The 27,636-nt window shown below is 37.3% G+C and overlaps 1 protein-coding gene across 7 annotated transcripts in view; it reads right to left on the reverse strand.

The window, feature by feature from the left end:
• Liprin-alpha (PTPRF interacting protein alpha) overlaps window positions 1-27,636 on the reverse strand; it is a 395,115-nt gene that overhangs the window by 56,311 nt on the left and 311,168 nt on the right. For 3 of the 7 annotated variants that reach the window (XM_076192874.1, XM_076192878.1, XM_076192879.1), the window contains 6 exons: window positions 26,790-26,936; window positions 22,303-22,344; window positions 20,756-20,881; window positions 17,814-17,970; window positions 15,895-16,016; window positions 13,823-13,935 (listed from right to left, as the gene is read on the reverse strand). In XM_076192874.1, the coding sequence (XP_076048989.1) occupies window positions 13,823-13,935; window positions 15,895-16,016; window positions 17,814-17,970; window positions 20,756-20,881; window positions 22,303-22,344; window positions 26,790-26,936 (707 nt within the window). The remainder of the gene's footprint in view (window positions 1-13,822; window positions 13,936-15,894; window positions 16,017-17,813; window positions 17,971-20,755; window positions 20,882-22,302; window positions 22,345-26,789; window positions 26,937-27,636) is intronic. The other 4 variants (XM_076192876.1, XM_076192880.1, XM_076192875.1 and 1 more) reach the window with 3 other exon arrangements.

Here is a 27,636-nt window from a genome sequence, read left to right on the forward strand (position 1 = left end):
CTCTACTACTCTCATAAAAACTCTTGACTGCTTTCTCACATATCTGTCTTACCACAAAAATCTGATCCACGCGACCCCTACCTGTCCTAAACCCGCACAGTTCCTCACCAATTACTCCCTCTGTTATTCTCCTAATCCTCTCAATCAAGACCCTTCCATAAGCCTTTGCAACCAGAGTAAAGTCAGCAAAACAGAAGGATATGGAAAGTAGGGAAATGAGCATGTGCAACAGGAGAAAAATAACAAATTCTCATTCATGTTTTTCCCTGTTGTGTCACTGAAAGCTGTATTGTCTGTCCTAGAAGATGAAATGTTCTTCACCCTGTTACTTGAAATTATCTTTTCCTGATTTTGTTCAGGTACTAATCCAGAATAACACTGATAAATAACATCATTGGTTCAAGATAATCAAGAACAGTCTAGCATATATGGATAATCTATCTATAAATTTTGTGTAACTGACCTAATGGTTGATAGGGAAGCTACTCATTCTATCACAGTGGATGAGACTGATTTAGTTTTTACAATGATTTATACATGTTTTCTAGATTATTGTTAACCAATTACTTTCCTGCACTATATCCAAAAATTGAAAGTAATGAGGCTGTTGCACTATCCATCATACACAGACCTCAAACATAAGTAAAAAACAAATTCTTTCTCAGTTGCTGGGTATCACTGCTGTCCCCATGAATGTGGTGGCTATTTTTGTGGCCAAAAAGTATGTCTCCTATTTTTCTGCACATTTTGGTTGTGTATGTGCTTACCAATTCTGTATGCATGAAAATCTAGTGAAGCTGAGAAAAAAAGGTACTTCTTAATGACTCTTTCATCATATACAAGTGTTGTGCTTCACCCCTACTAAAATGTCAATACATTTGCGTATTTTGTTCCAGTGAAGGACCTGCAATTTTATATGAACAAGGGGCCTGTACTTAGGTCTACAAGGGTCACAAATTAAAGCAACCCGTTTAGACCCTCAACTGTATAAACTTGCCTAACTGTGGGAAGAACAAATTATATATAAAATGTCAATGTGCTGATGCACATGCAACAAATAAAAACCTGAAACAGTTGTTAAGTACAAAGAAAAGAGAAAGTCTCAAGCCAAGATTAACCAGTCCATTTTTCTGATTGACAATATTTTGATCATAACACCATTATGGCTGTTTAGTATAATATAGAACTACATATATATATATATATATATATATATATATATATATATATATATATATATATATATATATATATATATATATATATATATATATATATATACACTGAATGGTTCCCAGTGAACAGATTAACATCTTTCCAACCACAATTCACTTTTAAATCCATGCCATCGCAGACGAGACCAGCGAGGAGCTTGACAGAGACATATACTAGAAATTGAAACATGGTGGATCCAAGAACTCAAACTCAGCTCGGACATGACAAAGCAGTAGTGACTTAGCCCAATGGGCTTAATCACTAGCGCTTTGTCACATCCGAGCTGAGTTCGAGTCCTCGGCTCCACCATGTTTCAATTTCCAATATATGTCTCCGTTGAGCTCGTCACTAGTCTTGTCTGCAATGGCAGTATATATATATATACATACACACACACACACACACACACACACAAAAGGAAAAGGAATTGGGAGACAGGGTTGATGAAAGAGTTGAGATGATTTGGACACAGAAAGAATGAGTAAAGAAAGATTAGTAAAAGAAGTGTGGAAGGCAAAGGTGGGAGTGAATAGGAGGAGGCAACCGAGGATGAGATGGATGGATGGAGTAAAAGGGGCATTGAGAGAGAGGGGGAGGTCTGTAGAGGAAGGAAGGGAGAAGACAGAAGATAGGGGTGAATAGAGAATAGTTGTGTATGGATGATGCAGTGATGCATAGAAGGGAGTAGGTGGGGTATGGGGGGTGATTGGGGGAGTGGCTATGTGTGAATGATATTTTGACACAGCCTGAAGGGCTTTCTTCCCATCTTCTCTTTTCTGCATAAGGGGATGGAGAGGGGGGTTGCCAATTAAATGAAGCAGCCTTGCTGTAGGTGTGCCCTGTCTTGCTGAATTGCTTCTGACCTTGGGCAATGGGCAAGATGCAGGGATGACCTATCATCCAGGAGTAGCCAAGAAAAGAGGGAGGGAAGGAGGGTGGTGAATGGGAGTGGAGTGGGTGGTGAATGGGAGTGGAGTGGGTGGAAATGAAATGGGTAGGAGTAGAATTATGCATTTTGACTTTGGCTACCTCCCTTGTAATGGGGAAAAAAGCCTTTGGTATATGTACAGTATGTGTGTATGTGTGCATATATATATATATATATATATATATATATATATACACACACACACACACTCATACATATACCAAGGGCTTTTTCCCCCTTACAAAGGAGGTAGCCAAAGTCATAATGCATAATTGCATTCTTACCTATTCCACTTCCATTCACCACCCCTCCTCTCCTACCTCTCAACTTGGGTTCTCCTGGGTGATGGGTCATCCGTGCATCTTGCCCATTACCTTGGGTCAGGAGCAATGTATCAAGACAGCACATCCACAGCAAGGCTGCTTCATTTAATCAGCAACTTCCCCCTCTCTATCCCCTCATACGGTAACAATGAAGATGGGGAGAAATCCCTTCTGGCTGCATCAAAATATCATCCACACATAACCACTCCCTAACCTCCCCCCCGTATCCCCCACTCACTCCCTTCCATGTATCACAGTATTGTCCATACACAGCCATTTTCTACTCACACCTATCTTCTGCCTTCTCCCTTCCTTCCTCAACAGACATGCCCCTCTTGCTCTACACCCCTTTTACCCCATCCATCCATCTCATCCTCAGTCGTTCCCTCCTGTTCACTCCATCCACCTCTGCCTTCCACATCTTTTTTTATTAAACTTTCTTCACTCATTCTTTTTATGTATCCAAACCATCTCAATACTCTTTCATCAACTCTATCTCCCATCTCCTTTTCCACCCCTGCTCTCCTCCTCAACCTCCTTATTTCTCATTCTACCCAACCTTGTAACCCCTACCATACTTCTCAGACATTTCATCTCAAACACATTTAAACTCTTCCTCTCTTATGTTCCATGTCTCCGCCCCATAAAGTGCTGTACATATATGTACATATATCAAGATAATCTTGAAACTTTAATCAACATACTCGAATTTATGGAAAATATACAAGTCCATACATGACCCTTGATGCATTTCATCAATATCCTTAAATATCTTTTCCAATGTCAATCACCACAGTGGGAACAAACACTCAAAAACACTTAACCATAAGCATGTGTAGATATGTGCACACTACAGTGCAAACTAAAGTAGTGATACAACCAAAGTATAGCCACTCTACTATTCTGTTGATTTGGGTCTGTGCATACATCTGGCATTTGAATCTCCAAACATTTCTGAAGAATGAATCACTTATTAGTTCCCCGATTTTATGGAAAAGTGGCTATACACAGACTTGCAATCCTGAAATTGTTGAAATTTCAAATAATCAGTGTATACACAGACTTCTTTCAACTTCTATGAATAGATGTACACTAAACTTCAAAGAAAATACTCACACTGGCATACATATAACAATAATGTGACCACTTAAATACTTCCCACACCAAATCAGAAAGCTTAACAAAAGGGAAAACATACAAAGACTAAAGCCACAACCAAGAAAAAGTATTACAAAGGTAGGAAGACTAAGGAGGGGGTAGAATTTTCAGTGACCAATTACACCAAAGAAACAAAGCAAATAGGTAATTTGTTAAACCACACATATCTACTGGTGTCTAACATAAGGTGCTCCCTGCAGCACCTCCATTACATTTAAGCCTCACTGCAGTACAAATGAAGCACCTCTTAAGTCTCAACAATGAAAAGAGAAAATGCTATACCATTTGCATATACGAGTGACCTATAAGCCACAGTCTCTTGTATAACAAAGAAGCTGACTGTTCATAGAAAATATTTGAGGGGTTTATATCTATTTCAGCCAATCTCTTTAAGGTGTTGAAAGGCTTTTTGGTATATGTATGTATGTATGACGGTGGATATGAAATACTTTTCAATGAAGTTTCACAAAAAAATTCTGTGAACCAACCAGCTTCTTCACTACATAAGAGGGATATGACTTGCCATGTCAGCATAACAATATTATAGCTGATGTGGGATATATAAATGGGTATGTCCAAACACACGCCAACACACTTATTACAATTGACACACAAGCCTTACCGGTAGAAGGGCACACGCTGACTCCCGCGTGTGAACGCGAGAACACCGTAAGGGTACAACAAAAGTTAATATCACATGCCATGATCAGAAACATACAATAAAAACCGACATATTTCCATGCAAGAACTGTTAATATCACATGCAAAAAAGAATATATATTAAAAAAGTCATAGCATAATCATTTTGTAATATGCAATAACAACAGCAGTTACTAAATGGTTGCAACTACCAGGCATAAATTGTTGGATAATGATATGGTAGTCAAAACATGAGTACAGAAATGAGATTAGATAAAAATGCTGGCTCACCAAACCAATGGCAGGTTAGACAATGGGGCATTACATACCCCCAAGAACCTCAGGCAAAATGAATGCAAGCGACGCAAAAGTAACCCTTGCCAAATTCTAAATAAAAGGAAGTAAGACACGATCAAAACCATGTATAGTATGAAGATATAAGATCCAACAAAATATAATCCCAAGACTAAAAGATGACAAGTTTACCAAGTAAAAAAACAAACTGGACCTGTACTTTCCAGTCATTATGACCTATCAATCAACTGTTGCCTCAAGTTCCACTGACGAGAAATCTGCAGCACCCACACCAGTTAGGAATGCTCCTTCAGTATTCCCATAGAGAAAACTTTGATGTCTACATTATACTAGTGTGGGACTGTTTCTATATCATTGGCTAAAAGTAGTAGGAAGAGGAAAGCAATATTCAAATTTGACAGAGAGATTTTTGCCACAGTCCAAAGACCAAGTGTCAATCCCTTCAGGCTTCACCTCCAAAAGAAAAAGGAAGTTGAAAGAGTGTGAAGATGGGCAATAAATAAATCCCTGTCAATCATCTTACAAGACCATCTTATGCAGGTCCTTCAGTGTGACCTAGCCATCTCCTCCAAATGTACAGTACTCCTAGTTGTATGTTGTGAAAATTATTGCAATGAGTTCCATGTCCATAACTAAATGAATATGTCACAAATGTTTTTGACCTTGACAAAAGAAACTAACTCTTTTCCCTTCTTGACGACAAACAAGAGACTATGTCCTTCATTCTTAAATGAGATAGATTTAAGGACTATACTTTTAAAACTTTTTCCAGCCCTGGCCAGCAATTTCTATCATTAGAAAGTAGAATTTTACAAACTTTAATGGCTATACTTGAGGAAATTACCTTTATATTTTATAATTAAGCCAGTAAGTTAGACTTAGATACACTTAAATAGAAAACCAGGTAATTCTACTTTCTAATGGTAGAAAGCATTTGTTAGGGCTGGGAAAGGATTTAAAAGTACTCTAAGACCCTAATGCCTGAAATATCACCATCTAAAACATACAAATGACACAACAAAGTTCAGAATGTGTTGACTGTCAGTTCATAATACCAATGTATACATATGAACCTAATACAACTCAGTGTGGAATAGCATGTATATAATCTCGACCACAAACACATTAATAACTTTAGCACCATGGGAAAATGCACAAAATGATGATCTATGATTTCACCTTCAAGAAATATTATAAACAAACATGTTACTGAAAACTATTATGTTGGGCTCATTTGTTAAATGCAACTTATAAATCCCACAGAATTTAAAAACATTAATCAATCAGTATCCAACTAATATTTTTGCACATACAAAACTTTATGAGCTGAAAGTCTCCCTAAGGTTCAAAGTGATAAAGCTTAATTACTGAGACATTCTAATTAGTGTTGTATCACACATTTGTCTATGTCAAAGACTAATCTTCACTCATAGTGTAATGCTGAGCCATTTTAGTGCTTTCACTCTCCTTTCTTCCAAAACCATTCCATTACAACACCTGCTCACAGAAACCAAAATCCTCTCCATAAGATATCACATGAAAATGATAGGTACACAGTTCTATGCTAGAGAGCTCAACCCAACTCAACCATCTCATTATATCACAAGCACAACCAGTTGAATGTAAAAATGTACAATCTATCACCTGTACCATACAACAAAAGTATATTCACACACAAATCACTATGTCTAGGCTCTTCCTTTCTCCATCCTTCAAATTGTCTTAGCTTCATACAGTGCCATGGGCACAATCACTTCCTTGTACAGTCTTTACTTTGTGTTTATCCCCAAATATCTATTTCTCATGACATATTTTTTATTGACCTTCAGATATTAACTTACTTCCCTTATTCAATAATTCATCTCCATCTCTACTCCTTCATTCCCTCCATTCACTACATCTCACAGGCATCACCAAGAGAATAGAACAAAAAAATACACCAGCAGCATACTACTCAAACAACCTATCACCTAAACTACACAAAATATCCACACAGAAACATATTCACACCCAGATGACTAAATATGCCCTTCAAGAAAGACCACCAAACTCAATGCTAACAAAAACCTTCAGATATAAGTTCCACAGTGAACCCCCACACCAAATAAGAACCACACTAGCATGCCTGCACATAGAACATCATTTATCATAAAGACTGTGCCAACATAGAATTGGCCTGGCCACAGATTCAAACTGTACCAGATGCAACCACCACACAGAAGACACAGACCACCTTACACTACTATATCCCACACTAACAATCCCCAGCCAAGAACACACTATCTATTCTCTAAGCGACTTATGGGCCTGACCAGAGAATGCTGTCAGCTTTCTGACGGCTGCAGGCCTTCTACAAGAGAGATTAGGGGCAACAAACTGATTGATCCTCCATTCCCTGCTATATACAACTTCAAATATTTAAGAGTTCCAACACTTTCCCTTAAACTCACCTCTAACCTACTTATACTATCACCTATAATAAATTTCATCACCTTATTTCTGCCCACATCTACTTTCAGCTTTTCCTCTCACAAACACTCCCAAACTTTGCCACCAACTGCATCAAACAATCCTTTAACTCAGCTATAAGCACAGTCTCATCTACAAACAAAATGTAGTTTTCCTCCCAATTCCCTCAAATCTCACTCACAAACTCCAATCCCCTGCCTAGCACCCTTGCACTTACATCCCTAACCACCCTATTCATACACACATAGAACAACCATGGTCATATTACACAACTCTGGCATAGCCCTACCTTCACCTCATACCATTCACTTTCTCAATTCCCAAACCTTAAACAAGCACTACTGCTCATGTAAAAAACTTTAACCGCTTTCATCAGACTTTCCCCTATCCCACCCATTTACAACATATTCCACAATGCCTCTCTGTCAACCCAATCATATGCCTTTTCCAAATTCATGCAACCCAAAAAGACAAAAACTTCTCAAATATCAGTTTTACTAAAAAATCTAAACCATGTATCGTCTCCCTTTCCTAAACCAATACTGCTTGTCACCAATTACTCCATGTCTCTCAATTAACACATCCATACACCTCCCTCATTACACTTAATATGCTGATCATCCTAAAACTACCACATTCATATTTGACCCCTTTTCCTTGTGTTCTGGAACTACGTACACTTCTCTAATCCACCAAATTAAACAATCTCATCAGCTATCCTGCCATAACTACTCGTTCCTTGTCAGACATTCTATATGACAACCTCTTTGCCTTACTAGCTTTTATCTTTTTCAATACTCTTTTTATCTCCTTCTAGGGGAGTTTGGTGTAGTAAGGAGTTTCTGTTCAGTTTTGGAATATTTGTTTTGTGATTTGGGTATACACTGTTTTTGTATTGTGTGTTGTGTGGTAGGTTGTTGTAGATATTTGAGTGGTATGCTCATGGTGTGGTTACTTCTGCTGCATTCAATTGGTTGTACTTGTTTACACTTGTATAATGGGATGGATGGATAGGGTCTTTGTCACAGCTTTTCGCAGATGGTCTTGTTCAACCATAATTCCTTTTACTGACTATACAGGCATATATGTGCACACCATAACCTACAGAAATTTACTTTTTACAGGCTGAAGCTATTTATAACTCACACTATGTAAAAGGCTATGTAATATTGCACAATAATGGTAATGGGTATTCACGCATCACTGATGTAACAACTGTTAGCAAGAGAATTTAGAGTATCACAAGATGATATCACAATTTGCTAAAAAGCTACGCAACCTGAACCTCAAACCCTATCATGATATAATGCAATATTCCACAGTTATACACGAGACATCATCTTTGTCAAAGCAAACAACAACACAATGGACACTAATTGTACTGGTGGATTCATGCTCAATCAAAAGCGGTGGCATTCTAAGTAGATTTGTTCTAATGCATGGGTCAAGTCATGAATGTGTGTTTTGAATAACCATAGGATGTATTTATTTACTTAAATGTATAGAATACATGATGAGAATGAATGAGGAAAAACTAGCAAAAACAGTGTGGAAGGCAGAGGTAGATGGAGTGAACTTGATGGGAAGACCAAGAATGAGATGGATGGATGGGGTGAGGGAGGTTTTGAGTAAAAGGTGAATGTCTGTTGAACAGGAAAGAGAGAAGGCAAGAGATAGGTATGAGCAGAAAATGGTTGTGAATCTAAAATAAACTGATGTGGCCCAATAAAAATTCTCCTCGTCTTCTATATTTTTGCATGAGGAGACATGGTCACCATGAAAATAATGTGGTTGGCCCTGCTGTGGATGTGCTGTGCCTTGCTGCACTACTTCTGACTCCAGCAGTGGGAAAGGATCAAGAGACAAGGATGACCCTTCATCTACATGGATCTGAGATAAAAGGGGAAATGTGTGATGGATGGGAGTGGGATATATATGTAAGGGAAACCAGTCTGTAATTTGTTGGATCTTTGTTTCCTTCTTTACATATTGGTACAGTATTGGCATTTTTTCCAGTCCTTTGGTATTTTTCTTTAAGTGAGCAACTTATTATATTATATATTTTGCCCATTAATTCTTCTTTCCATTCTTTTAGTATCCAGTTAGCAATTCTGTCTAGGCCATGTGATTTCCTGACAGCAAGGTTCATTAATTGATCCATTATTTCTTTTTGTGTTATTATTATTTCCCTCATGGCGGATTGCACCTCACTCCCTTCATCCCATTACTGTACTTTTTCTCTGGTGAAAACCAACTTGAAATGATTGTTCATGACTTCAGCCATTTCTAAATCTTTCATGTACTCTATATTTCCATGACATAGTTTCACCATTCCCTATTTATTTTTCAATTTACCATACACATATCTATAGAACAGCTTCGTTTGGTCACATTTTTCTATGTCTTTTTCATAGTTTCTTTTTTCCTCTCTCTGCATTTTTACACATTCATTTCTTTGGTTGATATATATTTGCCACTTTCTAGTTGTTTTTTTTCTTTTTCCAAGCTTTGTCTCTTCTATCTTTCACCTCTCTGCATCTTCGGTTAAACCAGCACTTTATATACATCTTATCCTGTTTTTATTTCTTGGTACATATTTATCCACTCCTTCATTATAAATTTCCATTAAAATCATCCCTTTCTCTTCCATTTGTGTCTCCTCATTGTAGAATTTTTCCCAACCTGCATTTTGAAAAAAATTCTTGAGTTTCCTAAAGTCTGTTTTGTTATACATCAGTCTTCCTTTTCTATATTTCTCATTTCTCTCTATATATATTTCCTCCTTTAATTCAAACTCTATTAATTTGTGATCACTCTTCCCAAATGGAGTCTTGTATTCAATCTTATCGACAATTTCAGGTTCTGTTGTAAATGTCAAATTTAGTCTCAATAGTTCTTCTTTACCTCTATATATGGTATTTTCTTTTACCCATTGTGTCATTGTATGTTCTATAGTCATCTCAATACATTTCCCCACAGGTCTTCACCTTTCCCTGTCATCTCTTCCCAACAGTTTTCTTTGCAGCTAAAGTCTCCCATAAGTACCAGATTATCTACATCCTTCAGCATCTCATTTAATAAATGCCTAGTATCTTCTACCATCTTTAAATGCTCGCTTTCTTTCCAAGAGCCCATTTTTGGGACACAAATCACCACAAACTTTCTACTTTTCATGTCACTATCTTAAACTTTTATCATGATCATTTCCACATTGTTTTTACTATCTATAACCTTTGTCACATTTAAGTTTTTCTTGGCCAAAAACATGACTCCTCCACTGTTTCTCATCTCTATTTTCAATCCAATGATAATATAATCCATGTCCAACACTACTTGGTGGTAGTGGAACCCTTAACTTTGTCTCTACAATTCCCACTATGTCTTGTTTTCTTCTAACAGGTAATCATTTAGTTCACTTAATCCTGAGATCAATCTATGTTAGAATAAGCCACTTCTAATTTTTCTTCTCCATCTTGCTTTCTGTTCCTTTAATTTCCTTTACCTGAGTATACCATTTTCTCAGCCTCATGTAGACTCTCCAATAGAACTCCTTTCTTTCAGTCTCTTTTCTTTTCATGTTTTTCCTTTAGCTTCATCTCTTAGTGTCTTCCCTCTTTCTCTTCAACATTCATTTCTCTTTTTATTCATATATTAATGTAGTGTTCATTTTTTGCTAACTTTCCTGATTATGCTAATATGTCTTCTGCTATAATTTGTGACCTTCATTTTATCTTTAGATGTCGATTTCTTTCTTTTCAACATTGTCCCATTCTGTACATTTCTTCTATTTCCTTTTCTAATTCTTGATCTCCATCTTGTACTTCTTTTAGAATTGTTTTTGCTATTTCTTTTTCTGCTTTTTCTCTAAAGTATCTAACCAGACCATGTTTTTCCATTAGTTCATATATTACAATACGCTTTTTTTATCCACTGTATCTTTAACCCAATTTGCTTTTTCTTTGATTACTTGAATAATTGTCCTTTCTATTCTCCTGCATTTGTTGTTGTACTATTTCTTTAAAAGCTATCTCTTTGCTTTCCCTGTGTGTGTGTATGCACACCAAGACTGGCTACCTCTCTTATAAGGGGAAGAAACCCAGTGGTATACAGATAGTAATACACAAGGTAGGAATTATACTCATGGGTCTTATCTATGTCTCCAATGACCAAACAAAAAATTCATTTATGTTGTCTACTTATAGATTCTATTTTATTCAACATTCTACATATTGATAGAATGTTGTCTACCTGGACTGTGTTTTCCTCTAACTTGTTCCACAAATCACTGCACTCGTGCAGAAAACAGCCATTGTTCCCCAGGTAATTGGCAACAGTCATCAAATTGGCCCATAAATCACTCCAGGAAGATATAATCTGTCGTCTGGGTATGGCTAGGACTGGACAGTGTAGGATGAGAAGTCTCCTGTGTGATAGTTGCATCCAGAGCAGTTTCTTTCTGTGGCCAGACCTATGCTCTGCTGGTACTGAATTCATGCCGAACAGCAACCTGAATGTGGTTATGCAAGTGTGGTTCTTGCTTCTCTTAAAAAGAGTACGTCACACAAAAGTTATGTACCACGCAGTGTTGGTTTTTACTGGTTCATATGGATGTACATACAGAATCGCTTAATACCATATAATGTTTTAGTGTATTTTATAGTATGGTTACATGCTATGCTGTGTAAGAATGATCAACTCTACAGCATTATCATGCAAGATGAAGTGATTTAGTGTGACCTGCATCATGCATAAGAAGCACAGCAGTGTACAACAGATTTCATTTGTAGTTGTTTAATGGTGTAACCCTACATATGTACTGTATTCAAGTCCAAACAAGACACAAACTGCAGATGTAATGAACACTGTAAAAATTGAAATAATAAATGTGTATTTCCTACAGATATGTGCTTCTAATGATACCAATTACAGAGTATGTGTGCAGTGGTGTTACCTGACAAAGTAAAGAAAGGAAGTAGTTGCCATTAATTATTAGTCAGTATAAGACAAATATCCCTATTGTCAAGTAATGTTGTCCAAACTGAAGCCTACATAACCTTTTAGGGTACACAGCAGGGTTGCATGAGAAGAGAACGAAAACAAAAAGTAATATAAATATATATAAATATAATGCTCAGATCGTCTGGGGATACAGAAAGACTAAGTGAAGAGAGACTTTCAAAAAGAATGTGGAAAGTAGAAGTGGATGGGGGGAACTTGAGAAGACCAAGAATGAGTTGGATGGATGGGGTGAAGAAGGCTTTGGGTGCAAGATGAATGGCTATCAAGGAATGTACCAATGGCCTGCCACCCATACTATACAATACATACACACCCACATCACTGAACAAGCTCTTCTGGATGAACCCCTAACCTCAATACATTATCAAAGCCTCCCAGACATCAGCCCCACACACAGGTCCCTCTCAAGAGGTAGGAACTACGCTGGCATGTTTGTGTTTGGGACACTGGTTCTGGGATGACACCTGCATGGAGTGGGCCTCGCCCCAGAATCAAGCTACCCTAGATGCAACCACCACACAGAACACACAGAACCCTTCATCCTACAATGCCCCAAAGAAACAATGAACAATACAAATCTTTTTCCCTGAATGACTTACAAGCCCACCCAGTGGCCATTGCCCCTTATCTGGGTGTTGTGGGTCAAGAGAGACCTGGGCCAATAGATTGACTTCATTTAATCGACCATATCTGCTACCTATCTTTTCACTCCCACTCTCTGCCTCACCTCCACATTTCTTATTCTATCTATCTGTGCAACTCCCACAATACTTCATCAGAGAGAGAGAGAGAGAGAGAGAGAGAGAGAGAGAGAGAGAGAGAGAGAGAGAGAGAGAGAGAGAGAGACAGAGAGAGAGAGCGAGACAGAGAGAGAGAGCGAGACAGAGAGAGAGAGCGAGACAGAGAGAGAGAGCGAGACAGAGAGAGAGAGCGAGACAGAGAGAGAGAGCGAGACAGAGCGAGAGAGAGAGAGAGAGAGAGAGAGAGAGAGAGAGAGAGAGAGAGAGAGAGAGAGAGAGAGAGAGAGAGAGACAGAGAGAGACACAGAGAGAGAGACAGAGAGAGAGAGAGACAGAGAGAGAGACAGAGAGAGAGAGAGAGAGAGAGAGAGAGAGAGAGAGAGAGAGAGAGAGAGAGAGAGAGAGAGAGAGAGAGAGAGAGAGAGAGAGAGACAGAGAGAGAGAGAGAGAGAGAGAGAGAGAGAGAGAGAGAGAGAGAGAGAGAGAGAGAGAGCATCCAGGAAAATAGCTTGGACAACACTACTGTACAATATAGATGCAGTAACAATGGTGCTATTAATAATGGCCAGTGCTAAGGAAAGTAGTTCTATATCATATGAAGTTTCACTAATTAGCATGCTTGACAGTGTGTACCATGACTGTTGATATGTGAAAATGTCAACACTGTGGACAATTATGAGAAATGTTTTTACAGTATGAGAGTTGGAGGTAACAGAAAACTGATTGAAAAAAAAAAAAAAAAAAAAAAGTGACACAAGAGTAGATAGTGTGGTGGTATCGTTCAGTGCCCATTTGTTTTGTCTGCATTTTTCCCTAATAGCTATGCACCTATACATGACCCCTACACTAGTGCATAGGTATATTTATATATGCACAGCTACGTTAATGACGCTATTCAGCTATTCAGAAACCAATCAAAAGAACGCAAACTTCTATGACTATTGCGAACTAGGTTAAAATAAATAATATTTTCAGTAACTGTTGCAACATAGCTCAACCACTTTGAGTAGTTTTACCTTGTTAGCGCTTCAGTTTGTTTAATATTGAAGGAAATTTCTTGTTGCAATATTTGTTGCTTCAGTTGTTCTGCTTCAAGTTGCCGTCTTGCCATTTCTTTCAATATTTCATTCTGTATTGAAAGAAAGCAGAAGTACATATATAATGAACATTGAAAGAAAAAACATGAAACACAGATGGAGGCAAAGACAAAATAAAAAAAGATCCAAGCTTTCTCGCAGGCAGGCGCAGAGGGGGAGAAAAAAAAAAAGAAGACAATACAGTAGTAGTAATGTACAGGTGCTTTCTGGCAAGGACCATTAAGACGTCAAGTGCAGAGGCTTTGTTGTTGTTGCTGTAGTTGCTTTAATCGTGCACTGTGAATGATCCGTGCATTTACATCTGGACGGCTGCCATTGGTTGGCCATATGGAACCCTTGCCTCTGACTGGCTGAATATGGACTTACCGCATTAAGCCGTGTTGTTGGTACACATTTTGAAGTTCCAGCTTTAGGTTCTCCAGCTCTTGTCGTACTCGCTCCTAATGAGGCAATTCTGAATGTTAGCAAAACATATGTACTGATACTGTCATACACACAACGGAATTCAAGCACGAGAGTACACTTAAACATCCACATTTGCAAAAAAATTAAATGAATAAATAAAAATAAATAAATAAAAGATAAATAACTATCTAAATTAATAAAGCCAAAGAGAGATATATTAGAGCTACAAAATTCTGTAGCATGGATCTGAAAGGAAAACTTATTAAAGTTTCTGTAAGGAGAGCAAAATTTAGATATGCTATCTCAATTGAAGCATCCTGAAGTTTGAGCTGTTGAACAGCAGTCCATGCTGTGGGCAATCCATGCAATTTGGAAATACTCCAAACTGTAAAGGAATAATTCTAATTCATGATCTGATAATAATAACTGTTGCCTCAAATTTCAATGACAGGAAACCTGCAGCCCTATAGTAAATAACAATGGTCCTTTGTCCCTCTCATATAATTCTCTGGGAAGTAATTAAGTGTTGCTTGTGTTGTACAGTATCAATGTGAGACTATTTATATTTCATCAGCTCACCTATGCCTTTCTGTCCATCCTATCATATGCCTCCAAATCTATAAAAACCCAAAAAGACATCCTTACCCTTAGCCAAAAAAAATTCATATATCTGCCTTACTAAATGCCCTCTTTCTTTCCTAAACCCACACTGGTCTCACCCAATTACTTTCCGTTACCCTACATCCATACACTTTAACAACTAAACTTAACAAATTGATCCCTCTATATACACTACATTCATACTTGTCTCCTTTACCTTGTATAGTGGAACTATGCATGCATTTCTCCAGTCTAGTTTTAATTTCCCTCCCTTTGGCACATTTTAAACAATCTCACTGAATAATCCATTGCAAATGCTTCTTCTTTCATCAATCATGACAACCATCTAATCCAGGTGCCCTACCAGCTTTTATCACTTTAAATGCTCTTGTACCTCAGCTTTTTTTATATACCCCTATCCAATGAATACATTTACACCCAAAAGCTCTTCCAATCCTGCTTTTGGATATCACTACATAGTCCATTACCACTCTCTTAACTATTCTCCCATCCACCACCCTGGTGCATGCATACTTATGCTTGTCTCTCTTCTTAACTGTTCATCATTATTCCCTCCCTTCTGCTATAGTTTTTACCTGCTATCCCATACTTCCCTGCAACTCAATCTATCAGCTCATCTCCTAAAAGCATAACAACAAAACATTTATAAACAGAAACCAAATCCTTTCTATATACTGCACTACTTTAGCCAGACTAGAGAACAACAAAATATCTTCCTTGAGTGACTTAAGTACCAATCTGATGGCTGATGCCCATTACTTTGGTACCATGGATCTCCTGCATGAAAGCCCTCAGGCAATGTATTGATTCCAGTAAACAAATCAATATTACACTGTAAAGTCAAATATCTCTAATTTTGCCATATGTATAATAAAAATGGTGTAGTACATAACAATAAGCACTCTTTACTTTATTCACTGAACTTTCACTAACACTGCTAACACGGAGCCATTTATCCTGCTTACCTTTTCTTGCGTAGAGTCTTCAAGAATCTTTCTAGTTCGCTCTAGCTCTGCTGTGAGGGCATTCTTCTCTTCCAGGCCATGCATCCTCTCCTTCAAGTGTACCTGTAAGCGTTCATTTGACTCTGTGGGGGGGGACAAGTTGAGAAAAATAGAGTGAACATCAATTCTGAGGATTTAAATGAAAATAGGTCTATATATCTGAGTGAAATCTTATGTAGACAAAGGATTAAAAACCATTAAAAACTTGTTTACTTCACAAAGTCACCTATGTATTTAATTCCAGCTCTTGTCAGGAAACTTGATTTAGTTGAAGGAAATCTACAGCAGCAAAGGGGTTAATAGTAGACAATTATATTCACCATATGGTCAGACCTCAGACTAATTTTTCCCCCCACCAACCAATTTGCCATTACCCCCCCCAAAAAAAAAACAAGGTATGTAGCCATAAGACAGGAACACCCTCACCACTTTCACTCCCATCATATTTATCCTTTGCAATCCTTCCCACCTGAAACATGTTAAGAATTGCACCTCATAGGCATTTCACTTAATTAACCCCTTGAGTACCGGATGTGTGTTTTGTGACACCTGCATGTCACGGCTGAGTGCACCCGCCAGGAACCGAGCGTGCTCCCCGTGACACGCACGTGTCACAGTTATAAGCTGTGTGTATTGAGGGCTCTCAAGGCCTCAGTTTCTGGGTTATTTCTACCCATGTGGTGGCAAGTGTCTGTGTTTATATGGGAGCAGAGAGGACAGAGGTGGGGGGGTCACTAATCAAGTGAAAGGTGGAAAGCGTGGTGGATATGAGTGGAATTGGGAGGGGGCTGAAATGGGTGGGAGTGGGTACGTGTCTTTTGACTTGGCTACCTCCCTTGTAAGAAGGAAAAAACCCTTGGTATACAAATAAGACAGAATATCCTTTTAACTCGTTTTCAATGGAATACACAAAAACAAGTAAAGATCTGCCATGAGACACTAATGAATCATCATCAACAAAAAATCAGCCAGGAAATTGATGCCAATTATCCAAGATGTATGCACCATGCAGATGATACAGAATACAATCTTACAGTGCCAAACACTATTACAAGTAGCAATACAAAATTTCTTCTTTGATTGACTTATGGACAAACTTGGAGGATGTTGTCAGAGACCTAGGGCCACAAGTTTCCCATAAGAGAAACCAAAGTTAAGTTATCAACTGCTATCTTTGTGAATTGCAGAGTTCCATGAATTTCCAGAAAATTGGCATAGAGCCACTGGTTAGCCCACAGATCACTCAGTGAAGAGATATTTATGGAAATTTCTGGAGTGAGTGCAGGGCAATACAAAATAGCACATTCTGTTTCTTCTACATTAAGTAGTACCAGCATAGAAATGGCCTCCCCACAGATTCAAATTGCCCCAAGATGCAATCGCCACATGACGACATTGAGCACTTCATCCTACACCGACCCACTCACTCCCTGTCCACACTGCAGGAAAAAAAATCCTCCTTGAATGACATATGTGCCAAACCAGGTACAGTGAATCCTCTTTATACGGTAATTCTTTATCCGGTAAATTCACAGTTTCGGTATTTGGTAATTACTACCCTCGATTCTATTTACAGTAAGAAAAATTCACAGATACGGTATCCTCTCGTGTTTTGAAGAGGAAAGAGCAGGGAGAAGGTACGTCTGCCATATCCTATTATTACATGTTATAATGGGTTTGGTATACAGTAATTTCAATTTGCAGTAAGGTTTTCAGGAATGAATATGTACTGTATAACGAAGACTTACTGTACTCTTATCAGTCACCTGGGGGCCATGAGCCTTCTACAAGAGGAACTTGGGTCAACCAACCGAGTGACTCCAATAATGTACCAGGTATATTCCTAAAACAAGAAAAAATACTGCTAAACCCAGACTCACCTTGTAACAACTTGTCAACAGTAGCTGACAGCCGAGCATTGTGTTCTTCATTCATCTTGAGGCGCTGGTTCATGCGGAAGACTTCACCACCCTTCTCCTCAAGCTGGGCCTCCAGGCGCTGGATGCGATCCTCTGCACTCCCATGCTTCTCCTGCACCTGCGGCAAACTGCTGCCTCAGTTTCCTTGCTCATCGTATATTCATCTTCTGACTAAGGGTTATATATTCATGGTGTACAAAATGTTTCAATCTACAACCATGCTTATCATTTCTTTGCTCTGAATCATGTAAATAGTTGTCAAAACCTCTTTAATGGGACAAGATTTTATATATAATTCCATTCATATGACATCACAGTACCCATAAAAATCTGAGTCTTCATATTTCCTAAAGTGTTGGAATTTATATTCATACAGATATACAAGGATGATACCATGTGATATGAATATATACTACTATAACTATATTGTTCACAAGAAACTTCCATACTAGGTAGCACTTTACATCTATTCAAAATTCAGACTAGCACCACGCTATTTCATTTATCTCTATAATACCCCTTCTTAAGCAAAGGCACAATTGGCTCGCAATCAACCGATTATCAGCTCTCAATTAATTGACTATCGGCTCTCAATTAACTCCTTTCATGCCAGATGTCATTTTTCCTTTCACTTTGGCTACTGACTATTTTGTTTATCATTCTAGCATTCCTTCAGTAGCAATGGGGTTCAATTATGGGATCAGTAAATGCTACCTTGTCAATAGATGTGACTACATCTATTTCCAATATGATCATATTCAATATCATACCAAAAGTATGCAGAGTTCATGATATTCTGTTTGGTTCATAATGTCAACATGAAGTGTATATTCAATTGTATGCTGCCCTTGAACATGTTTGTAACATCTCCAAAGTACACAATACACAAACATGTTTCATCCCAGATTATCTAGTTACTAATCCAATAAGAAATAGACATCTGGGAATGAATTAGCCTTTACAAAGGGGTGGTTGTGATCATGAAACTGTATGGGGTAGAAATTTGATTGAAGGGAGACAGAAATGAGGCCCCATTCTCTCCATCCATCCATCCATCCATCCATCCATCCATCCCATTCTCAGTCTTCCCCTCAGGTGGATGGAATGAACTAAAGTTGTTGAAATTTCAAGGCAAAATATGGGTTACCACTGGTATCATCTTAAGTCATGGAAGACACAATTACATACTTTGCAGCAAAAATTATCTCACAGAGTGCTAATATAATCAAATACCATTTGCTGTATATTGGTTTATGATCACTGTATCTACCCCTACAAATGTCATATAAATGGTTTTATACTGGTGACAGTTTTATAATAAAAAGTTATCAACATATAAATACCCATGTATAATATGCTACTATGTATAATATGCTACCCCTTTTCAGGCTAGGCCACTCCCAAAACAGCCTTATCTCTGCATATAATACACAGGCACTTTTGGAAAATAAAGTTTGGTCTGCTGACTGGGCTAGACAGCAGGTGATGAGATGTACAATGGGAGAAAGTGGCAGCAGACTGGAAGTGAGTATTATGGGAGAGAGACTGGAGGAAGTGGATCGTTTTAGTTACTTGGGTGCAAATGTGGCAGGAAAGGGAGGAGAGTGGAGGTGGAGGTAGAATGTCGATTGAGAGAAGCAAGTAAATGCCTTAGGGGATTAAAAAGTGTAATGAAAAATAGACATTTGGGAATGCTAAGAGGAGATTGTATGAAGAAGTGATTGTGCCGACAGCTCTGTATGGGGCAGAAACATGGATCATAAGAGAGGAAGAGAAAAGTTTAAATGTGTTTGAGATAAGGTGCCTAAGAAGTGTGATAAGGGTTATTAGGCTGGACAGAATGAGAAACAAGGAGGTGAGGAGGAGAACCGGGGTGGAAAGGGAGTTGGGAGATAGGGTTGATGAAAGAGTAATGGGATGGTTTGGACGCATGGAAAGAATGAGTGAAGAAAGATTAGTAAAAGAGGTGTGGAAGGCAGAGGAAGGAGTGAACACGAGGGGGTGACCAAGGATGAGATGGATGGATGGGGTAAAAGGGGCACTGGGAAAGAGGGTAATGTCTGTTGAGGAAGGATGGGAGAAGACAGAAGATACAGGTGAATGGAGAATTGTTATGTATGGATGATGCTCTGATGCATGAAAGGGAGAGGGTGGGGGGTAGGGGGTTAGGAAGTATGTGAGAAAAATAAATTGACTCAGCCTGAAGGGATTTCTCCCCATCTTCTCCATTTCTGCATGAGGGGACAGAGATTGGGGTTGCCAATTTAATGAAGTGGCCTTGCTGTGTCTTGCCACACTGCTTCTGACCCAGGGCAGTGGGTGTGATGCAGGGATGACCCATCATCCAGGAGGAACCAAGATAAGAGGGAGGGAGGGGGTGGATGAGAGTGGAGTATGTAGGAATGGAATGGGTGGGAGTGGATTTTATGCCTTTATTTTTTGGCTACCTCCCTTGTAAGGGGGAAAAGCCTTTGGTATATGTATGTAGGGACTAAATATAATAGTTATGGAACCTAAATCAGTTGGTGAAGTTTGTAGTTTGGTCATTAAATGCAGTGTAACATCCATTGTCCTGTCATTGAGTCTCCCACCTTTCTGATGGCTCTAAAATATGTCTACAGATATAAACCTGTGTATAATATGCACCCGTAAATTGAAAGTCCAAAATTGGTGAAAAATTAATATTATACACGAGTATTTACAGTATACATTCTGCAGTGTCATTAATCCCCTTCAAGCAATACCCTCCCTATCATCACATCCAGAGTAAATCATGGAATCCTATATATCCACCAATCCACATAATTTTTTCCTACAAATGCTGTGCAGTCCAATTTACTAAATGAAAGGTCTCCACAATTACAGCCCTTCCCTCTCTTCCACACATTCACCCAAGTCCGCACCTGATGCAAAGCTTCCATGCGTGCCTTGAGTTCTTGCTCCACATCAGGAAGTTTGGCAAACTGTGCTAGTTTTTGGTCACTCAGCTCCAACTTCTCTTGGAATGCACGGATTTTGTCCTCCTGCAGCTGTGGAGCACAAGATGGGAAAAACAAGAGATTACAAATGGTCTAATAGATAATAATGTGAAATAATCAGGCATGTAACTTATTCTTTCTTCTAGTGAGTTTTGTTCCTTTTAACAAGATTATGTAATACCTTTTTTTGCTGATATGTATCTTTAGAAACTAACTTTTGCAGGATTTATTTGCAATTCATCTCCAATAAAGTACTGTATCTGTAACCTATGAGAAAACCAACAAGAAAAGCAACCATGCACAGGGTTTTGTTGTTATGCTCCATGCCCCAACTGTTCTCACCAAATATATTCTAATTGTTTAACATTAATTCTAAGATAAAATATCTTATCATCATAACAGCTATACTTCTGAATTCACTAATCAATTCACAGACATATCAATATCAAGCTCATGATGTAAAGTTTCTAATCTTTACTTCCATAGTAGTAATATTTTACTATTACTACACTAATAGTCCATTTTATTCCATAATTTCTAATGACATATCAATCTAACCCTTCAGAAACATTCTGAATATTCAATCTCTTAAAACAATATCTACATCTTGAACACTAAACTCTACATGGGGTTCAATATAAAGAATTCTTATCACCACAAATAAGAAAACAAGGCTCTTGAATTCTTTTCCAAATGTTTATACTGTCTATAAACAAAATTATGTCTGAATAAATTGTATCACATAAAGTAAAATTATCATGACTTTACAAATAAAAATACATAATAAAAACTAACAAAATTAAGTCTGAATAAACTGTATTACATTAAGTGAAATTATCATGACTTTACAAATAAAAATACCTAATAAATAATAACCCCCTTTTCAAACAAAATTTATCTATTTCATGGAGATAGATATATTCCTAAATGTATATAGATACACCTGAAGGCAACTAGATACCTCTACACATATCTAGACAAAGTGGGGCATGTCCAGATAAATGATAATGTATCCATACACGATGGCATATATCCTGGAAAATGTGAAAATATCTTGCCATCTTGGAACATATCCAAATACAAATAGATATATCTCACTAGAGCATACATTAGCTTGCTATATCCAAAACACATCCTAAGTTCTGTACAGTGTAAACACACAGTTGTGGTTAAATCACAATAATAAAACCATCACTGCAACCAAAATAGCAACTTATTTTACCATGCAGTTTTCCTTGCATTCCTTGGGTACACAAAATATACTCAGGTTTAAGTTATAATCAGGTTAAAAATAAAAAATAAAGAAGTAACTGAATACAATATAAAATCATAGAACAGGAGTCATTCACAACCCATGAGCAAAAGCTAAACAAATGGGCATAAAAATATAGAGGATCCAATGGTTAACTGAGTCCTGGTTGAAAAAAAAGAAACAATGCCATGGGTAAGGGAGAATATAGATGATTCAATACCTTATACTTAGCTTCCATGCTCTTCAGCTCCTCCTCCAACATCTTGCAGTTCGATGACGCAGGAAAAGGTGAAGGACTTAGTAAACGTTGTGACTCAAAACAACAAGAACAACAACACTGTCTACCAACACTAACAACTCTGTAAAATCTGATTTTACAGTTTTTATTACTAAAAATCTACTAAAACTACACTACTACTAACCAATGCAAATACATTTCAAGACAAAGCACTAGCAAGTTACAAACTAGCTTAAATTCTACAAACTATATAAAATTGTTTAAACAGTATCTAAAAAAATGTGTCTAGTCACTTAAAATATTGTAAGTAAAAAAAATAATAATTTGTATATCTGCCTAATTTACCTCACTGTATTTACCTGATTCACCTAATAGTAATATACAGGAGTGGAGCCACACTTATGGGATCCTGTTTCTTTTTCTCCATTTACCATATCTAGATACTTATGTATGCATTCACCTAATTGTAATATATAAGAAAGGAATCATGTCTATGGGGTCCCCTTTATAAAGGGGTTGCACCGATCCAGCACCAATCCTTTGGAGGACTTCACAATTCACTGTCCTCTATCCTGACATCTTATCCTTAACTACTGTTCCTATGTACTGGTTTTCCACTAAATATCCCTTATCCAGTCAAAAAGCTTACCTCTAAGTCCTTCAACATGCTACAGTTTAAAAAATAGCCAATTGTGAGGTACCTTGTCAATCACTTTTAGTAATATGAAGTCCACCCAAACCTCTCTTGTAGCACATCAATTGCTCGAGTAAAAAATTCGCAAATTCACTACAAATGACCTTCCAGTTCTAAGACTTAAGTTGATTATCTACTTAAATATTCATCCCTTTAAGGAATTTAACTCATCTACCTTTTACAGTTCTCTTACATAATTTGACTATCATACTGGTCATGGCTATTGGTCTATCATACAACAATTTCTCCAAACAAATTGGTAAGACATTAGCTCTTCTCCAGTCCTGTGGTATTATCCCTTCCCCCAATGAGCACACAATGAGGTTATGAATCTTGTATGCCAGTTGTGCTCTGCATTTATTAAATATCCAGTTTCAAATCCTACCTACCCATGAAGTTTTTCTCACATCAAATATTTTCAATAGTTTGAGTAAATCTTAACAGTATATACCCAATTGTATTAAACAGAAAAATGGCTACACTGCCTCTATCCTTCAAAATTAGCCATAAATCCATTTAATCTTTTTTAATCTTATTTCCTCATCTAATTAGGCTGTTCTATAAGTAGATGTATTTGTATGGAGAACTGTTTCTTGTTATATTTCAGGCACAGTCAATACAAGTCAAACATTCGTGTGCACATCAGACTGCCTGATGTACAATGATGCATCACAATACACGCATTACAATATATAAAGTTACTGCTATTATACTCCTTCTCTTTCACCCTGAATATATATAACATCACAGAAAATGTGGTCAAGCCTGTCCACAGAATATCGGTCACTCAGCTACAACTACAAAAATAAAATCAGGAAGCCGACACTGGCATCCTCATATACACCACTTGCAGCTCATGATGCATACATAGGCATCATTGTACTCAAAAGATTAATCTTTTTTCCCAGGACATGTTCTTTTCCTATTCCTAGCTAAGATATAATATCTGTCAATTTTATCCATTCTTTTCATTCATCTAAACAAAAGAACCATGTCACCCCAGCAGGAAGAATGAATAAATCTAAACCCAAGTATGATAGCTGAAGAATATGAGGCAGGATCCCATGGACATAGCTCCTTTCCTGTATACTACTATTATGTAAATACAATCATGTAAATACCTCCATGTGTGTATATTTACTTAATTGTGTTCACCTAACCACAATGTACAGTTCAGGTCATTTTCCTGTATCAAAACAATACCAACACCGAATCAGCCTGACAACTGACTCCACCTACCCCACATTCAACCACCATACAGATAACATAGAGCATCTTACACTACACTGCCCTAAATTCACCCTTCCCAAACATCAACACAAAATCTTTTCATTTAGTGGCTTATACATTGAACTGGTGGCTGTGGCCAGTTTCTTGGGAGAAGCAGGTCTCCTGGAAGAGAGAACTGGACCAGTTGATTGACAGATTGTACAAGAAAAGGAGCATATACTCTGTCCAGGTCTTTTTGTAACAAACTGTATTCTTCCCCACCTTTTTCCTCATGATTTTTTGTATTGTCTGCAAATATATTAACGTAGCTTGTTGTTCCTTTCATCATATCATTTTTGGGTATCAAGAATACTACAGGTACCAGTATTGACCCTTGTGGGGCACCACTGGTTACTACTCTCCACCCTACATCTTATTTTTAACTGCAGTTCTGATATTTTGGCCCTCCAGAAAGTTTCTCATCCATTCTATATTTTTCCAGCCTTTAATATGATTTCTTTTTATATCAGAAAAAATAAATAAATAAATAAATAAATAACAATAAAATGAAATAAATAAACTCCCTACATGACTAAGTTGCCCTTTTATCTTTCAGAATACAAATATAGTAGATTATAGAGAAGGGGTCAAGCCAAACCTGGGGCTCCCTCCTACCTTTACCTATTCCCTTCAGTTTAACTTACCCATAAGCACAGCCTCACACACCCATGTCCTTTAAAAGAAGACTGATCCAAGCCTAAATTCTTCACTCCACCCTTGTTTCTCTAATCTAAAGTCCTTTTACATGCATATCTATCTTCTTATACATCCATATATATGTGTGTATTGTTTATGTGTACACACATGCATTCAATGTAAACTGGGCATACATAAAAAGAATTGTAAAAATCTGTTTATCATGATAATATCTTTGCATATGAAATTATGTTTAACAGAACACAATTATCAGGCAGTATGGAACTGCTATGAAAATATGTTTATTTTAGTACTACAAAAATCTATTTGTCTTCATAATGGATGACAATACCATTCCCATACAAACTCATCCAAAATCTGCAAAACTCTATACAAGTACAAATTCATTTGCTGGAGAACAATCTTGACACCACAGGTGTAATAATGCATATCATTCATTTCATGGCATCAACTATGAATCTTAATTGATAATCATTTACAACAAAAAAGAATAACATACATTAACATACAGAATATTGTTGGGGAAATAAATGAATAATTAAATATTCATTGCCTACTACACGATGAAGTAGAATGTGAACAATAAAAGAAGATACCTTGCGAGCACATGGACACAGTAGTAGATTATTAATTACAAAACAATTATACAATAAATGACAAAAGTAGCAAGTGAAATCCAATTACTTCGAAAAAGACAAGAATTTTTTTCTCTGATATAATTATAGTAAAGGATTCTCCCCACCCCCCAACATCCAGTACAGTGCTCTGATACATTTCCGATATAAAAATTTTGAAAAATTTTGTGTGAACATTTTAACTGCAGTCAGGTAATCTTTCAGGGCAAAAATATGGTACTTTTGCCAAAGGAATAATAGAGAATTCAAACGCATGAACTTCAGCAAAATCTATTTATGAACCACCTACCTTTACTTTCCCATCCCATCCCTTGCCCTTTGCATAGGAATGAGGTCAGTGCTCAAATGACCCCCTTTCTTTTTTAAGTATTATGTACCCTCTGTAACAATGATAACTAAACAAACATATAACACACTACCTTTGGCTGCAACTGCTTGGCACACATTCACTGGACTAATGGCTACTCAAAACAATAAAAAAATACTACACAGCTATGACAGATCTTTCTTAAACAAAACTAACAAAACCTATTCAAACAGAAGTCATTGAAGCATTTAAAACAAATATAGAATATTATACAAATTCTTGCAGTATCAAAGAAACTAAAACTAGGTAAAAAAAAAAAAGTCTTGACACTGACTTAGGCATCCATAATCCATACCCTCACAAAGTATGTATGAATAAGAGTCAAAATAATACAACTACTGATGTACATCTGGATTGCTTTCATCATGAAAACATTTATGGAAAATCTGTTTAGTTCTATAACCAGTCATATGAGAAATGATCCTTTTCTCTTTCAAAAAATCCGGACAATACAATAGTCTTTTGCCTTTTGAGCTAAAGGATAAAATCACAAATACTAACTACCTCTACTGAAATCAAGTGCAGCAAATTTTATAAACCTAATGACATACTTTTAAATCTTCAGACTGCCATTAATCCAAGTATCACCTCTAAAACTTAAAGACAACTCTCCACAAGACCTTTACAATTTCAGATTAAGAAAAAAAAATATGATAGATAGACCAGTCACTACTGGTAAAGAATAAAGTACATTAGTTTTTTGTATCATAAATCCTGGTAGACTTGTTTTCTCTGGAAACATATGTAAACATCAACCTAACATTCCTAATTTAAGCAGAGATCTGTTGTACCAACTCCTCTTTGGATAATAACTTTAACTCCAAATTTTTAAACCTCTTCTGCTCACCTTGTACTGTGCTTCCTTATTCTTCAGTTCCTCCTCTAGCTTCTCATTAAGGTCATGCAAAGATGTTGACTCACGCTGAGCATTCAGGTAACGCTTCTCCAAAGTGGCAATTCGCTCCTCCTGGTCCTCCTTCTGTGCCACATTCTCCTGCAGGTGGTGGAAACATATCATTATGGGGAAGTAAACAAATAGGCATTGTTGTACATGCTATGAAAATAACTACAGGTATGGCTTGTGGATTATATATGAACTGTACCACATATGTTCATAGGTTTTGGTTTGTTCATGTGCCAGTTGGCAGATAATCAAGAGCTTTCACATGGCCACTGCTACAACTATGAGTGAGCTGTGAGGTCCACATGTGTGTATAGAGTACTATGGAAGTTCCTTTGACTGCCTGTAATACTGTGAACATGCATGTGATGCAGTGGCCAGGAAATTAATATACTAGTCAGGCATGTGTTGCAATGGTAAAGTACATAACACAGGTGGCTTTGTGGACAGTATAAGTTCTTGTGATGCTAAAATAATACAAAGTCTAAACAAAAACAGACCAGATCACCCAAGGAGCTAAACTAATAACATGATGTCATAAGGAGGTGCAACAGTCAATTTTCAACTTGTATATTCAGACTGGCACCTTGCATGCTTCCTCATGACATCACACTGTTATCTTTTCCTGAAGTGAAATAACCTGTTCTTGTTTATATTTAGAAATAATCTGTACACTGTAGTGACCTAATAATAGGTGGACATTGTGACCATGTGCAATGATGTAGTGATCATGTAAGAAGCCAAATAAATCAATCCATGATTCATTTGGTGCTCATGGATAGAGAACATGATG

Source organism: Oratosquilla oratoria, chromosome 11 (assembly GCF_046742065.1).
Source record: "Oratosquilla oratoria isolate Oo_2021 chromosome 11, ASM4674206v1, whole genome shotgun sequence".
Classification (NCBI taxonomy): domain Eukaryota; kingdom Metazoa; phylum Arthropoda; class Malacostraca; order Stomatopoda; family Squillidae; genus Oratosquilla; species Oratosquilla oratoria.